This window comes from Xyrauchen texanus, chromosome 12 (assembly GCF_025860055.1).
Source record: "Xyrauchen texanus isolate HMW12.3.18 chromosome 12, RBS_HiC_50CHRs, whole genome shotgun sequence".
Classification (NCBI taxonomy): domain Eukaryota; kingdom Metazoa; phylum Chordata; class Actinopteri; order Cypriniformes; family Catostomidae; genus Xyrauchen; species Xyrauchen texanus.
The window spans coordinates 5,374,545-5,391,606 of record NC_068287.1 but is presented as its reverse complement, the minus strand read 5'-3'; the positions used below and the strand labels follow the sequence as shown (position 1 = coordinate 5,391,606).

At 38.7% G+C, this 17,062-nt stretch overlaps 2 protein-coding genes across 3 annotated transcripts; both read right to left on the bottom strand.

Annotated features, from left to right (window-relative positions):
* Positions 1–1,400: 1,400 nt before the first annotated feature.
* Positions 1,401–7,355, bottom strand: pycr1a (pyrroline-5-carboxylate reductase 1a). Of its 2 annotated transcripts, none has more exons than XM_052139272.1 (8): positions 7,193–7,355; positions 6,929–7,001; positions 4,456–4,526; positions 4,185–4,364; positions 3,874–4,095; positions 3,608–3,700; positions 3,343–3,506; positions 1,401–1,916 (listed from the first exon to the last, which is right to left on the bottom strand). In XM_052139272.1, exons 2-8 carry the CDS (start codon positions 6,993–6,995, stop codon positions 1,754–1,756), a joined length of 960 nt encoding a protein of 319 aa, XP_051995232.1. In that variant the 5' UTR covers positions 6,996–7,001; positions 7,193–7,355; the 3' UTR covers positions 1,401–1,753. The 2 variants fall into 2 exon arrangements, with proteins under 2 accessions (XP_051995232.1, XP_051995233.1); XM_052139273.1 differs by having other exon boundaries at positions 7,271–7,322.
* A 2,212-nt stretch (positions 7,356–9,567) lies between these two features.
* LOC127653290 (myeloid-associated differentiation marker-like protein 2) lies at positions 9,568–11,510 on the bottom strand. Its single transcript, XM_052139934.1, has one exon. It carries the CDS (start codon positions 10,799–10,801, stop codon positions 9,890–9,892), a length of 912 nt encoding a protein of 303 aa, XP_051995894.1. The 5' UTR covers positions 10,802–11,510; the 3' UTR covers positions 9,568–9,889.
* Between the last annotated feature and the right edge of the window lie 5,552 nt (positions 11,511–17,062).

Below are 17,062 nucleotides of genomic sequence, written 5' to 3'. Positions count from 1 at the left end.
CTTTTAGAACTTCTTTTTACCCCGATCCAAGAATGAAGAAGAACTTCTCCAGAAGTATATCGGGGTCTTAAGTGATCTAGTTTTTCAGATGTGTTCATAGACCAAAACACCAAGAGGTTTTGAAAGATGATGCTTCTCTTCACCTCTGATGCATTGAATTGATAAAACTTTAGTGTTGTTTCTAGTTATTATTACAGTTTAATTTTTTATTTTTATTGGACATGGCAATATAGTGTCTTTTTCAAGTTGCTTAAGTTTTGACTTGCATTTCTTACAAGTCACTTTACACTTGCGAGTCAAATTTTAGTTTTAAAATTGGCCAAGCCACCCAAAAATGGCCAATAAGATTTCAAGAAATGATCTTGTCCTATTGATAAATTAAGGCTGAGAGAGAGAGGAGAGAGAGAGAGAAAGAGAGAGAGAGAGAGAGAGAGAGAGAGAGAGAGAGAGAGAGAGAGAGAGATGGACAGCCCAGATACACAATAAGAAGACAAATACACCAGTGGCTCTTGTGTGAGAAACAGACTCGCTCCTAAGCTGGCAGTTTCAATGACCAGTACATGCCGAACACCAGCTTCATCTGTAACAGTGAAGACTCTGGGATGCTGGATTTGAGGCAGATTTAAAAAAGAAGAAAAAAGCCACATCTGACACTGGCAAATAAGGGTAGTGTTCAAAAGAACACAGAAGAGTGAGTGGTAAAAGATTACAAATGAGTGTTATGGATGGATGAAGCAAAGTTTGAGGTGTTGAGCAGTTGTTAGAAACACTAGATTGGAAAATCCAGAAGTGTCCCACAAGCCACTGACACACTAGAGAAATTCTGGAGAAAGCATGTGATAAAATGTTACCTGTAGATCTAGAATAAGCGGACACCTAAAATGCCTGAGGATCAAACTTTTGAATGGTGGAGTATGTGATGTTCTTACTGTTTTCATTCATTTTTTATATTGATTTCAGGGGCCTGTTGTGTTGTAATTTTCCCTTCACTTGTTTGAGTCTCCTAGAGATTTGTCTGATAAAACAAAAATCACAAATCATTGTAAAAGCACAATTAAACAGGTTGGGTGACAACAAAGGTAACATTTAACCCTGCATATAATGCCAATAACGGTTTACTCATGTAACTAAATATGGGGTTTTATTTATTTAGAGATTATTTTCTTGATTTAGATGCAACCGATAGAACTACCTCTATAAGACTTGGGTTTTGCATTTTTTTGTAGCAAAATAAAACTAAAACACAGCTGAAGGACAATTGTATTATTTAGAATTAATTTTTATTAATGTAATCTTCCTAATAATTTAAGTTTATTTTGATTAGAACAACCCTGCTCAATCATCAAAAAGCACAGCGACACAAAACGAGTGAAATAATCGAATGGGCGATCCCTCAGAGCTTTGTAGAGTATATTTAATGTAACTATTGAGAAGTATTACATAATCACACAGAAATCCAATATGGCAAATCCCACAATAAAAGCTTTAATTTAATTCAGGTCAACTTACATACAGAATTTGCATAATTCAGCGGGTGATTCTTAACAGACAGTGTATTGTTTAGAGTGCAAATAAAGTGGAACAGTAGTGATACTGCTTTAGGTCTTGGTCCTAACTAGCAAAAGGACAAAAGTAAAATGTACAAAACACACTGAACATAATGCAACAGATTACACATTTGTTTGGCCTTAGTCTCTTCTGTGCAAGCATTGAGTGGTTTTGTCCCGTTTCTACACCATGGTGATGATCAGAGTCAGTTTTTCTTGTGTTTGGAGGGGTTGTTAAAAAGATTGAGGCCTGTCCTGACACCGACCCCTGCCGTGTTCGAACCCGGCTGCTGAAGCACCTTGTCCAAAGTTGTCTTCTTTATGGCAGCTGGAGAAATCTTCTCCTGGTCAGCCAAATACTGAAGCTCCCTGTCAAAAATATAACAAACCAGTGGTCATCCCATGTCAACTGAACCAGAGGTACATTTCTGAAATCCAAAAATTAGATAAAAGTTATAAAACGTAACAGTGTCTGACCACTTTTTCAGCCATCTGTGTTCCAGAAGTATTTTTCCCCTCCATTTTTGCCAAGGCTTCTCAAAAACTTTCATAAAAGAGTTGTAAGCCATGAACTAAACCAACCGGCTCAGAGGTGAATCATAACATCACAAACTGTGATTTGAGGCAAAAATATTTTTGAAAACTCTAACAAAAAAGACAAAAGGTACGAGACTGTGTTCTTACCGCCTTTCATGAGGGCAGGAACTACAATCCCATGAAGCATTGCGAATGATGGAATTGAATTAAAAAAAAAACGAAGGGAATTTATAAAACTATTGATTTTAATTGGTTGATTACAAGTATAAAAACAATATATTTGACATTTATTGCAAAATTTTCAGATATGTTCAAACAGACTAGCAGTTTAAAGGTGCTGAAAGCTATTTGTCATGGGAAGGTATGCAACATTTTTACTACTCCCAGAAAGATATTAATGAAATAAGAGTCATAAGATATCTCATTTGTCTCTGTGACAACTCTAGACTCTGTAAACCGCAAACAAAAAAAGTGTCAGCAGGGACAGACAGTGACGCTTTCTGCCTGTTAATCATTTTGCACGTTCTCATAGTGTTGTGGTTGCAAAATGTTGAGGCATAATTCATTTTTATGCCATGTTGCTCATAATAGTTGTCAGTTGAGGGCGCTATTTTGCTACTGTTGACAGCCGTTTCTGCTTGTGTCAGTGTCAAAGCTCGTTTGGTATCTTTGGAGTGTGGGGTTTTGGAAAGAGAGTGCGTGCTAATCCAGTGGACCAGCTTGTCGAAATTCTAGAATGGCTAAAACTGCTTACAGCACCTTTAAGGGTGAATAGACTCGACTACGTCATTCGCATTGCGTCACTGGATTGGGTGGTCGGCCCTGGGGTAATTTCATGGGCTTTGTTGGCTGCGGTTCTCTGATTGGTGAATGATAAAATGCCCTCTAGAATGACAATGTCACTCACTCCAATACCACCAATGGGATCAAGGTTTGACTGGTTAACTTCAGAAGTTAGCTGGTATGATGAAGAACCATCATAATTATTAGTCATTTTGCAAGTAAAAAGTATTTGAACAATTTAGCCCATTTTGGGGGGCTCTTAAAAGTGCTTTCCATCTGATTCAAGAAGATCTGATATTAACTGACCAGTTACATGTCATTTATAGCCCCAACTTCCTGTTTCAATGTGAAATACATTACCACTCGAAAGAAAACTGAACTCAGCAAGCGATTTCACGAGGTCATGAAGAAATACACAAAACACACAAAACCCACAAGTTGAAAGTTACTGGTCTAAAATGACGTTTTCTTGTACCTGGTTCTAATACATGACGCCTCCACAGCGTTTATCAGGAGGCTACGGAAGCCCCCGCTTTCCATGACATGCAGAGCGTGGATCGTGGCGCCTCCGGGTGAAGCCACGTTGTCTTTTAACTGGCCGGGATGTTGCTCAGACTCCAGGAGCATTTTTGCTGCCCCCTTACAAAAAGCATCATTGTACTGTAAATCTCAGACACACAACAGTTTATCAGATTATCAACATCATACTGTAAATGATTCAGAGATTGCCAAGCACTAACAAGCAGGGCCTGAGCTCCAAGTCGCACAGCCAGTCTTCTGGGCAGTCCCATCTTCACCCCACCATCAGCAAGAGCATCTACAGCTAAGAATGCCTAGAATGAAAGAATACTTCAACCTCAACTTTGAAATACCCTTCTACTTCCTGTTTGATACCTCAATTCACTTCAATGGGAATTTTAAAGGCATTGTGATTCTGAATGGTCCACATTCTGTTTTAACTTCTCTTATAATACAAGGTAAGTCTAACGTGGGTTGTCACACTTACATAGGCTGGGCCGCTGCCACTAAGGCCAGTGACGGCATCAATCAGGTCTTCTTCCACCTCCGTGCAGTAACCCACACTGGCCATTAGCTGCTCTAGGAGCTTCCCATCCTCCACCTCAGCATGTGTGCCTGTAGCGTACACTGTAGCCCCTTCACGCACCACCACTGGGGTATTTGTCATACAGCGAATTACTTTAGGGGCCTGCCGGTACTGCAGCAATTTCTGCAATCAAGTAAGTTATGAGCTCATAAAATAATGGACTACTTCGCTTCATCTATGACGAAATGACTGCATCTATGCAGCATACTAACCTTCTCTATAGAGTTGATTGTGACTCCTGCCGCACAAGAGACAATGATGTGGCGGTCTTCGATGTCTGGCCCGATCTCATCCAAAACAAATGGAATAATATGTGGCTTGACCGCTAGGAAGAGAATGTCACTCTTGCTCACAGTCTCTCTGTTACTGGTGGTGAAGTATGCTCCCATTTTCTGCAGGACAAGCAGTTTGAATATGTGTCAGTGTTTTTAAATAATGGCTAACATGTCTTTGATTGTTAACAAAACCTTGTCAAAAACTCACTCTGAGCCCAACGACAGTGGGCAGGTCTGTGTCTGGAGAGCTTGCCGTTATCCTGTGCGTGGCGATCACACCTGATGGACGGGAGAGTAAAATCTAAAGTCTCTATCGTAGTCTTAATGAGAACAGGCCTCTATATGTTACGAAAGAGTCTACTAAGGAGGTACTACAGGTATAAATGATGATTTTGGAAGGATTGAACAATTTTGACTATTGGTCTACCGATACATCACCTAAGCTGATAAATCAGACAATATTCTGAATTAAAAAAACGACCAATCACAGTTTGTTTTTTTGTTACATGCTATCGTGCCGGTGTGCAACACACTCATTTAAATGGTCCACATATCAAAGCCGCGACAGAAGCGTTTGAGCTCATAATGTTAAAATGCTCACGTGTTTCATTCTCCCTCTCTCTACTCAACAGTTCCCTGTAACTGTTAACAGTCTTGTCTAATGATTAAAAAGGCAAATATCATATACCGTCTGCAAATATGCGCATTTCTCGTATAGACAAATGTAATAAACCAAACTCACACAACTTCAGCAGATCCAACATCCTGTGGAGCGCTCATTTATTTACCTCTAAAGCACGTATTCTATCAGACTCTCCTCAGCAGTTCAATTTTAACTTCCTTTTCTAATGATAAAAGGCAAATAGCAATAAAACTTCTATCATGCACCGGCTGCAAATACACGGATGTCTCATTTAATCAGATGTAATTACACAAACCTCACGAAAATCTTCCAGTTGAGCGTTCATCTAATATCTTCCTCTGAAGCATGTATTCTAGCAGCCAGAATCAAAAGTTCCTCTGATTCACAACTCATGACGGTCACTCCGTGACAATCCAAGCAGGTGATCCAGGTCATTTAAACTGTCAGGAGATTGCTGCTCACGCTGGATCTGCACGAGCGTGTGAGTGACATTCAAATAAAAGCGCTTCATGTGTGCTATGAGTAAATGTCTTAATCACTATGCACTGTACGTGTAACTGGTTTGATTCGGTCTTTTGTGAGAAAACGCGATAACAAATGCACACATGCTTTCCGTGGTTGCTGGACTTCTGTTTGTACTGTTGTTTCCTTCTTCCTAATATATTTACAATTTCTTCATGTATGAATACATTACTAAAATTTGACGACTAAACAGAAATCAGAAGAAACTGCTATCTACCATTCAAAATACAATATCATTTTTTTATTATTCTTTTTTACAACGCTTAAAGTTTAGTATGAAATTGAAAAAAAATATTGTGCTAAATAAGAGTTTACCAATTTTATGTTTATGTTAATTACTAAATTAAATTGTTATCTTTCATCTTGCTCACTGGATATCGGTCACTAATTTTGACTATTAACAATATTTTGCAACTTTAACTACCAAAATAAATAATACAATTTTTTAAACAGATTTTTATATAAATTTTGCCTTTTCTGTATTATGGTTTTACCACACTTATCATGGTAAAATATGGTTACTGTAGTAAAACAATTGTATATTTTGTATTTACTATGGTTTTACTACAAATTCCAGAGTTGAACTCTAGTTATACTATAGTAAAATCAAGGTTAAAGGAATAGTTCACCCAAAAAAGAAAATTAAGATTTTTAGAAGAATATTTCAGCTCTGTGGGTCCATACAAAGCAAGTGAATGATGACCAGAACTTTGAAGGTCCAAAAGGCATATAAAAGCAGCACAAAAGTAGTCCATACAACTCCTGTGGTTAAATCAATGGAAATGTGGTTAACTTCAGAAGCTATATGATAGGTGTGGATGAGAAATAGATAAGTTTTACAATAAATTCTCCTTCCAGCTCAGTCAATCTCCACTTTAACTTTCACATTCTTCTTCTTGTGTTTTGGGTGAGTCACATTATCCATGCATACACCCCCCACTGGGCAAGGAGAAGAATTTCTAACATTAATAAATAAAATAATAAATTTACTTAAATATTGATCTGTTTCTCACCCACACCTATCATATCACTTCTGAAGATATGGATTTAACCACTGGACTCATATGGATTACTGTTTAACTGCCTTTATGTACTTTCATTTTGGCACCCATTCACTTGCATTATTAGTACCAACAGAGCTGAGATATTTTTTATAACAATCTTTGTTTGTGTTCTGCAGAAGAAAGAAAGTCATACACATCTGGGAGGGCATGAGGGTGAGAGAATTTTAATTTGTTTGTGAACTATCCCTTTAAATTTCGTAAGGGATGGATAAAGCCACCGGATGGAAATGGACCAGTTGTGTTTGGGTCCGTCATCACCGCTTGCTTTATTTATTATTTTTTTATTTTCAAGGATTCACCTGTAGTATCTCCCCTGTAGTTTAATATGAATTGGTTTAATTTACATTTTTGATAAATTGCAATTTTAGATTTGTATTATTGCATTATTACAGGAATAAGCACGCAACTGTCCTGTCGTGTTTTTGGTGTTTGCTGCGTGTTATTAGTTTTACCTGCTGCTGCGAAGCCCTTGACCAGCGCATGAGCCAGCTGACCCGCTCCGATGAAACCAACACTCATTCTGACCTAATAACAACAACAACAACACCAATGAGTTTACACCAACTTACTAATCAATTAAAATAAACATGTTTTAGATCAGCGGAAGTAACATCTACAATCTGCTTACGGTGTGCTTTATTTCCTGGTCGGAATCAAATAGCAATACGCAGATACCAAATCAGAGAACAAAAATATTTAAGAGTAATCTAACAAACCTAAAAATGGAGACGTGGAAGAGCTGGTAAAGATATTCAGCTGGTTTTACGTTTGTTTATCGTGTTCACTTCACGTACTTTATCCACAGGCTTTTACTTCAGCTGTAGTTCCAGGACTGGTGTATCAGGATATAGCCAATCACGGAAAACCTCTGCTTTGCCTCAGCCAATCACTGTACTCCATCTATGCACACTGCGCTCTGATTGGTCATCTTTGCTGACACATGGGGCTGTGTCAACATAAAGCCAGACGTTGCACTAGAATTTCCTCTGATAAATCTATATTTATAAGATATAGATTTAAAAAAAAAAAAAAAGTATATTAAGCTATTAATAAGTTAGATATCTCTTTCTCTCTCTCTCTTTATGTGTGTGTGTGTGTGTGTTTGTTTGTCAAACTCACACTTTAATCAAGTTTATCTTAAAGAAATATATATATATATATATATATATATATATAAATTGATTATTAACACACTCCCACATGCAGTCAATTGATTATTAACACACACCAACATGCAGAGAAGTGTCTCAGAAGCATTTTGTGCATTATTAAGTGGTGAGAACTACAACAGAACTGTGATCTGGACACAAAAGCCTTCTATTTGGACACCAGCATATTTTGACATATGTTGAGAACACAACTCTAATTGTGAAAAAGTATAGAAAAGAAAACGCTATATGACTTGTGTTTTTTAAACTGATATAGTGAGACTGGTTAAATAGAGATGCTATGTGAAAACAGAACAGCATACCATGTAATATTCTTCAATTGCATGGTAATTATCTATTTATGGTATTAGCAATACACCAAAGTTGATACAGAACGCTCTCTTCTCCTAGTCAGAGGAACTTGGATAAACAAATCACAACAAACAAAGTCATTGCACACACAGGTCGACCAGTTAATTACAATAACCAGAAGCAAGCTTGCTATGTTAGAATGGTGATGAAGGTATATGATAATATGACATTTGAAACCTACAACAATAAATGTTCTATATTTAAATAATGTGCATTACACTGAACTATACACAAAGCTCATAATGAATGTTATGTTCAGACCACATCATGTTTACTTCAGATGATCCTGCTCAAAATCATTTTCTGGTTCAATTCTGTCATATTGACTCACTCTCATCTTGTTGCAACCCGACTTCCTTTCTTTCTTGTGTAGGACACAAAAGGAGGCAGTATGTTAGTCCCAGTCACCACATTTATCACTTTTATTGTATGGAAAAAAGTGATAAATGACAGTGAAATTTATCACTTTTTTCCATACAATAAAAGTGAATGGTGACTGAGGCTTTTGTGTTCCACAGAAGAAAGAAAATGAAGAAAGTTTGGAATGACATGAGGGTAAATAATTGATGACAGATGGACCCTTTTCATATTTCCGGGCTTGAAATGCCGAAGTAAACTATAGCAGGGTATACTTGTAGAGCGGTGAATGGGAGAACGCAGAAAATTTTATTTTTGTGTTCCTATTTGGAAATTCAGCGAATTTTAAAAGTGTTTTCGATGCCTGGAGATGTCATGGACATTAATAATATCTTAAAAGACATGGGGAAATCCTGGATATTTCAATAGTGAATATACTTTGAGTTACACTGAGTTTTCCTTAAATATTGCTCTTGGTTAGTAGAGTAGAATCAGAGACTATTTAACAGAGACGGGTCACTCCTATTAAAATTAATGGGAGAAAATGGAACACCCAACAGAAGCCAACGGTCAGCAGATGTAGAAAAGGATGTCCCGCCTTACAGGTAAAATAGGCAATTGACTTTTAGATACAGACATTATCTGTCAATCAACTTGAGAACGTGCATGTGCATTAGCTAGACAAATCGGGAAAATTGCGTTTTCTTTTTTGAGTAATCTGAGGTGAAGAAGCACAAGTGATGATTACTGTGCTGTCAGATTTTACTGCTGATTTGAAATATGGTCTTCGATCTTAATCTTGCCACCTGTTTTGGAGATTTCAGTGTTTCCCCAACCAAGTAGATTGGAGCTGCACTTGTATGCTGCTTGTTTACAGAAAAACAGCTGCCTAGCCTGCTGAGAGTACTGACTTGCTAAAAAGACTTCGGTAGAACTTGCTTGCAATCCATATAGTTCTCCATTTTGTGAGGGAATCCTTTTTTTTTTGTCAGTTCTTTGCAGTTATTTGGTTGAAAGGGTTAAAAAAAATGGTCTGAAAGATTCATCAGCTAATCTGAATTATAAAAAGTTTAAAAAAACAAACTTTACTTTAGTCCAAAAATTACATGACTGATATGACTGATAAAATCATGGAAAAGTTATGTAAGTTCATTAATCAAAAGTGTCAGAACCCTGTAAATAAGGCAGAAACGTGTCATCACAGTCTGGGAAAATTGTATTTTGAGTGAATTACGCATTCCAAGATTACAGTTTAAATTGCAGAGATTCATTGTTGCAGAGGTAATTTCTTGGTAGCAGTTAATATGAACAAAAATTTGATTTTATTTCATTCAATTGTGCTATAACAACTTCATAAAACAAGCAAATGACATGTTCAAGCCCAGCAGTTGGAGTTCTAATCAACATAATTAATTAAAACAAAATCTATACTTTGATATTTCATATACTAGTGCAGAACAACTGCATTTTATTGGGTTGGCTGTATTTGAAAAATTCCAGTATTTAAACATCCATTAGACTGAAGATGGAATGGTGTTATGCTGCTGAATGTGAGACAAATCGTATTCTTTGAGAGTACACCAAGTCAGTGAAGTACAGTACCAGGTTGGCAAACGTGAACACGGCGACCACCAGCTTGCTGTCCCATGGGCACTTTCCTCTTGGACAGTCTTCTGGTCGCCCTGGGGTTCCATACTTCTTATCAAAACTAAAAATAGGCCAGACCACAGCAGCACTCATATAGAGCAGCACTGCCAGAAAGGTGTAAATGACCACGAAGCGGTCAAAAGGGAAGCGCAAAGCCGATGTTCTCCCTGAGACCGTGAGAGCCACCACCACCACTGTTACGGCGAAGCACAGGCTGTAGACCACCACGCAATATTGTGTAGGAATGTGTTGGTTGTATTCACTGTCATTAGCCAGAGCACCAAAGATGATGCAGGCCAGGAAGGCTTGGACCACCTTGAGCAAGCCTGAAACAGTCGCCATATAGCCCACCACATGACCCGGCTTGGCCCGCGTAATGAACACCTCGGCCCCATAAGCAACGCAGCAAACGCTAGAGCAAATGGTGACAGCAATGCGGTAGTTACGCACCTCGCAGCCCTCCGACGGGCACTCTGACCTGAGGAAGTAGACCGGGTACACCACTGAAGCCGTGATGTACATGAGTGTTGCCAACATGGCGTAGGCCACGGTGAAGTTGTCCCAGGAGATGGGAAAGCACCCGTGAAGCCTTGTGACGTCCATGGTGAAGATGACAGAAGTTACGGCAAAGCAGAAGCACCAGACGAACATGCAGAAGGTCCCATAGGTGGCGCTGAAGCCAGCGCTGTGGGCCACTAGGGCCATGGTGGTGCAACCCAACAGTAGCTGGCACATGCGGGCAGTGCCGAGTCCAGACAGCACCGCTGCCTTGTTGAGAAAGTGGCCTCCTTGTGGGTCCATGATCAGTTCTTGTGTGTATCTGGATGAAATGGGTGTCGCTGCACCTCCGCGCCTGAATCCACAAACCTTGCCCTTTGCCTGCCTCTTTATTTAGGCAGCCTTAATGACAAATCTCCTTTACTGCTTTCCAGCTCTGCTTTATAATTATTGCAGAGTGCGTGGGATCAAATTACAGTAAAAACAGGGTACGTTCTGAATGGACAGTAACCTTGCTGTAAGTAGTTTTAGCTTTGCAAGAAACTGAATTGCATTCAGCATAGCAACAGTTTGTCCCCAATATAATTATTTTTGTAATTCAAATCATCACAACAACAAGTTCCGAATTCCAATCAATGACTTGTACACCACAGATTAAGTGTTAACATAGTAACCTTGTCTTTGCAGGTCTTGCACTTGGTGTTTGTCAGCGGGTAATTACTCTTTGAATAAGCGGAAAGTTCCACGTGAGTCCAATTCCACTTTCGAGATCTTGCTGTTATAGCTGAAATGCCTCTTCCAAGGTCCAAACGCTGTAACTGTCAGTAAATATACCAAATACGATGGCAATATCTCCAGTTTCTCCAGGTCATACTTTTTTTTTTCTTCTTTTAACTCTGACTATCTAACCCACATCTCTCAATCTCTCTAACGTTATGTTTCCACTCTGACACACACTGGCGTTTCCTAGGCTTTGAGTTAAAGTGTACTAAGGAAAGCAGTTTTAATAAGTGTTCTGCCAAGCTCAGGGCCATGGGCTCCACCAGCTCTATAAATAGAGGTCTATATTCCACTGTGGAATGGGGTGGGAAACCAAATGACTGCATCGAGCAACAGTGTGAGGAGTCCTGTTTCAACAAACTGAGTGTGCATGTATGTTTGATAGGGGACTGTCAGAAGGTGTCTGTTTCAAAGAGTTTTTAACAATGTAATGACCTCAGTAATAAACAACAATGTTGATGAAAGTCTTCTTGTCAATTTAGTTATACAAATTTACACAAGCTTTACTTTTCAGTTTAAAGAACATAAATAATCATAGAAGATGAGCAGACAGATTTTTTTACAAAGATTTATTGTGATAATTTCAGCCTGATCTCATGAAATTTACATGACAATGGCAACATTTCTGCAAACCAAAATTATATGCTTCATTATACATTTGGCTGAAGTTTCCCTAAGTAGGTATAGCTCCAGGCTGGAGACCTCCAATGGGTGTGGTTACTCCAAAAGAGGGTTGCGCCAACTTCAAAAGAGGATGTCACTTCCACTTATGGTTAAGTTTAAAGAAAGGGTTAGGTAAGGGGCTCCCTACATCCTTTATCCAGCTATATCCTTCTCAGTTTCCCAGGAAAATGTCCTGTGGGTGGCGCCAAAATTAAGTGAAATTATGTTGTAATCAGACAAGGTTAAGGATGGATGTTTTAATGAGTAAATTGTTTCAGGTATGCTACAGCGCAAGCTAATCATGTTGGAATAAGCATTTAAATGTAGTTTAGTTTGTAATACAAGCATTAAAATGTATCATTTTTCAAATGGTGCCTTATGGTAAAAGTGTTTTGATATCCATGAGTAATAATGCGACAAATAATTGTTTATAAAGTCATAAACTGTTGGTTGTCTGCTGCAAACTGCAGCAAAACTGGTAAGTGGCATTTAAACGTTTGCTAAAATTTAGTTAGAATAACGTTCATTCTATGAGACAAGGTTGGACAATTGTAACCCCAAACTAAACATAAAATATCTTATACAAACCTTAAACCTAACCATGAATTGAATACTATTAAATTAATAAAAGTCGCAGTTTGTATTTAAATAAGCAGATACTTAACAGCCTAAGATTGTATCATTTTTGCATTGATTAATATGTTTTAGATGGCAACAATTCTTTTAACCCTAAATGATGCAGCATCAAACAACTAAGGAGATTTTTGAAATCACTGGAATTGGGTTAAGAACTGTCCAACGCATTATTAAAACCTGGAAGGAGAATGGTGAACCATCAGCTTCATGGAAGAAATGTGATCGGAATAAATCTTGAATGATCGTGATCGAAGATCACTAAAACGATTGGTGAAGTCACGTCTTAAAAAATCGACACTAGAACGATTTTAATAGTGAAAATAAGACCATTTCCACATGCACAATATGACAAGAACTTACAAGATTGGGACTAAACAGCTGTGTGGCCACAAGAAACCCATTAAAAAATTGCTAGGGAGTATAAAGATTGGAATGTGGATCAATGGAAAAAGGTCATGTGGTCTCATGAGTCCAGATTTACCTTATTCCAAAGTGATGGGCGCATCAGGGTAAGAAGGGAAGAGCATGAAGCAATGTATCCATAATGTACAGTGCCCACTGTAAAAGCCTCCGGAGGCAGTGTTATGATCTGGGACTGCTTCAGTTGGTCAGGTCTAGGCTCAGCAACATTATGTGGCAATAAAATGAAGTCTTTTTTTTACTTTTTTTTTTGGCCAGGCAGTGTATAAAAAACCATGGCTGCCACAGAACAAATAAAACACTGAAGTTAAATAGATATGGGAAGCGTATTCCAGGTTATTGACATATATCAGTCATTTGTATTGCATAGCATACATAAATGTACAATGAGTAACTAAGATGTTTCCCTTCTTAAAATTAGTGTTGAAAAGATGGCTAGCTAAAATCTGATGCCTAATCTGTATCAATTTGAAATTCAGTTTATTGACTGGTTGGTCTAAAATTCAAACATTTTCGTACAAAGCTAAGTTGTCCAATATCTTACGATTTTGCCATCTTGCAATAATTATGAATAGCTGTCATGAGACTATGTTGTTGGGTAATTTAGAGATTCACAATCACTAATGCTTATGTCTTTTTATTTTTATATCACTCCTGTTTTTCTGCTGTTTTAAATCTTAAAACCAATTTGCATTCCCAGAGTTTGTAGATGCTAAATTAAGATTCTTTATGTCAAATTATCAATCTAATTTTTTTTTTTCAAAATGTTAAATGCTAAACCAATCGTATTAAGATTCAGATAGCTGCAACCAGAGGTGGAAGCAATCCAAATAGGCCTATGGGCAGAGAGGATTGTTCACTTGTACATGACACAGACTCAATAATGACTCAAATGACACAGAATGGAATTGAATGAGATATCGTTACTCATGCCTGCAGGCTTTGGAGAAAGAGCATCCCTTTAGTTATTGTAGTATTTGCATGTGTAATTAGTTATTTTTAGGGCTGCCCCCGACCAAAGATTTTCCTAGTCGACTAGTAGTCATTGGTTTAATCCATTAGTCTACTAGTTGTTGCACATTTATGATATCAGTTTAATTGCTTATATGTTTGGGTGCATCATAAAATGGTTTGAGTTCCAGGGCTGAGAAAGAATGTTATAAGTAACATTATTAACACTGTTCTAAATTACAGAGCAATACTAAATCATAATAATGAGCCTTTAAAATATAAATTTTACAAGCACACGCATGAAGCGAGCCACAGCGGCACCGGCAAAAGTGGTAAGGATTCTGAATGTGTCGGAAAAACCGGCTAGGAGACTGTCTGAATGATGACGAACGTTTGCCTGTAGTTTGTGTGTCACCTTCTTGGAGTCCTCCTTTACCCTCACGAAATGATCCCACACTTTGGGTTTCCTACCCAACATAATTAATTACCGCATGGACCAGCCATATAAATATCATGTCTGTCCGTCACTGACTGTGAGACTTCGTCACTTCTTGTGGAGTTTTTTTTTTTCTGCGACCAACTGACCTATCAAAATTTGGTCGACCAAGACTCTTCTCATCAACTAACTTTGTGGGGCCCAAAGTGTCAGTAACTCATCAACTTTGGTTGACTATTGGGGGCAGCCCTAGTTATTTTGTACAATTATTATGTTTTATTTATTTGTTTGACATTTATGGTGCGTTCAAGAAGCTAGCGTTTCGCACGGCGCGATTACATACAAAGTCAATGCAAAGATGCGAATAGACGTGAATTTGCTCCGGGCACTGCGAATGATGCGAATGGCGCGACTCGAACACGCGAAATAGCTTCAGTCCAGCTATTGGTTGTACTTTACTATGAACCAAATCGTAGAAGCCCCTCCTCCTGTCCTTTTCCGGAAGAGAAGGGGGAATACTCGCGGGTTCGCGTTACTTGTGCGAATGGCAGTGTAAACACACATTTATTATACATTAATGCAGAAGGTGCATCCGCAATGCGAGGTGAAAATTTTCTTCTCATTGTACGAGTTCACACCATTGGAAATGTTTTTGGACACTAGGATAAATTATTTTTGTAATGCTATAACGTTTTATTGCATTGTCATATCAACAAAAATGTTTACTCTGTTACAGATGACATGACTGAGAACAAACCAAAAGTCGTTTTTTGGAGCTGCCTTATTTACTCCCTGAGATATATAATGTCAGGTAAAATAGAGACATTTGTTTTTTTGGGCTCACGTTTTTTGTGATTTTTCAGCAGATTCTTAGGCTGAGTGTCTCATAATTTATAATAATCTACAGTATCTCACAAAAGTGAGTACACCCCTCACATTTTTGTAAATATTTGTTTATATCTTTTCATGTGACAACACTGAAGAAATGACACTTTGCTACAATGTAAAGTAGTGAGTGTACAGCTTGTATATGTGCTGTCCCCTCAAAATAACTCAACACACAGCCATTAATGTCTAAACCACTGGCAACAAAAGTGAGTACACAAAAGTGTAAATGTCCAAATTGGGCCCAAAGTGTCAATATTTTGTGTGGCCACCATAATTTTCCAGCACTGCTTTAAACCTCTAGGGCATGGAGTTCACCAGAGCTTCACAGGTTGCCACTGGAGTCCTCTTCCATGACGACATCACGGAGCTGGTGGATGTTAGAGACCTTGCGCTCCTCCACCTTCCATTTGAGGATGCCCCACAGATGCTCAATAGGGTTTAGGTCTGGAGACATGCTTGGCCAGTCCATCACCTTTACCCTCAGCTTCTTTAGCAAGGCAGAGGTCATCTTGGAGGTGTGTTTGGGGTCGTTATCATGCTGGAATACTGCCCAGCGGCCCAGTCTCTAAAGGGAGGGGATCATGCTCTGCTTCATATGTCACAGTACATGTTGGCATTCATGGTTCCCTCAATGAACTTTAGCTCCTCAGTGTCGGCAGCACTCATGCAGCCCCAGACCATGACACTCCCACCACCATGCTTGTTTGTGGGCTTTCTTGTGCATCATCTTTAGAAAAGGATTCCTTCTGGGACGACAGCCATGTAGACCAATTTGATGCAGTGTGCGGCATATGGTCTGAGCACTGACAGGCTGACCCCCCCACCCCTTCAACCTCTGCAGCAATGCTGGCAGCACTCACACATCTATTTCCCAAAGACAACCTCTGGATATGACGCCGAGCACGTGCACTCAACTTCTTTGGTCGACCATGGTGAGGCCTGTTCTGAGTGGAACCTGTCTTGTTAAACCGCTGTATGGTCTTGGCCACCGTGCTGCAGCTCAGTGTCAGGGTCTTGGCAATCTTCTTAAAGCCTAGGCCATCTTTATGTAGAGCAACAATTCTTGTTTTCAGATCCTCAGCTCTCCTCCACCATCAGTTCTTTGCCATGAGGTGGCATGTTGAACTTTCAGTGACCAGTTTGAGGGAGTGTGAGAGCGATGACACCAAATTTAACACACCTGCTCCCCATTCACACCTGAGACCTTGTAACACTAACGAGTCACATGACACCGGGGAGGGAAAATGGCTAATTGGGCCCAATTTGGACATTTTCACTTAGGGGTGTACTCACTTTTGTTGCCAGCGGTTTAGACATTAATGGCTGTGTGTTGAGTTATTTTGAGGGGACAGCAAATTTACACTGTTATACAAGCTGTACACTCAATACTTTACATTGTAGCAAAGTGTCATTTCTTCAGTGTTGTCACATGAAAAGGTATAAGCAAATATTTACAGAAATTTTAGGGGTGTACTCACTTTTGTGAGATACTGTATATCATAAAATTTATTTTAAAGTTTTCTTGAAAATGATACCAAACAACTGAGTGACATTAAAGACATTCTCTTTATGTAGAGTTATAAGTCTTAATTTTGGACATGCCACTGAAACCACTCAAAACAACTTCACCGCTTAAAGGATTAATGCACATTCTTGGTCTTATTGCGCATAATTCAATGAAATAATTTTTTAAAAGTTAAAAAAAGTTTGTTCAGTCTCTAAATCAACTTTCCTTTGTCTGGTGTCAGGAATTCCTCTTACTTTTCAACACCACCCATGTTGACCATGTT

Excerpts from the sequence above, each read along its gene's own strand:
- pycr1a (XM_052139272.1), bottom strand. The coding sequence starts at position 6,995 with ATGAGTGTTGGTTTCATCGGAGCGGGTCAGCTGGCTCATGCGCTGGTC. Across the intron at positions 4,527-6,928 it reads CAAGGGCTTCGCAGCAGCAG|GTGTGATCGCCACGCACAGG; the intron begins GTAAAACTAATA and ends CCCGTCCATCAG. Across the intron at positions 3,701-3,873 it reads GTGGCAGCGGCCCAGCCTAT|GCATTCTTAGCTGTAGATGC; the intron begins GTAAGTGTGACA and ends CTTTCATTCTAG.
- LOC127653290 (XM_052139934.1), bottom strand. The coding sequence starts at position 10,801 with ATGGACCCACAAGGAGGCCACTTTCTCAACAAGGCAGCGGTGCTGTCT.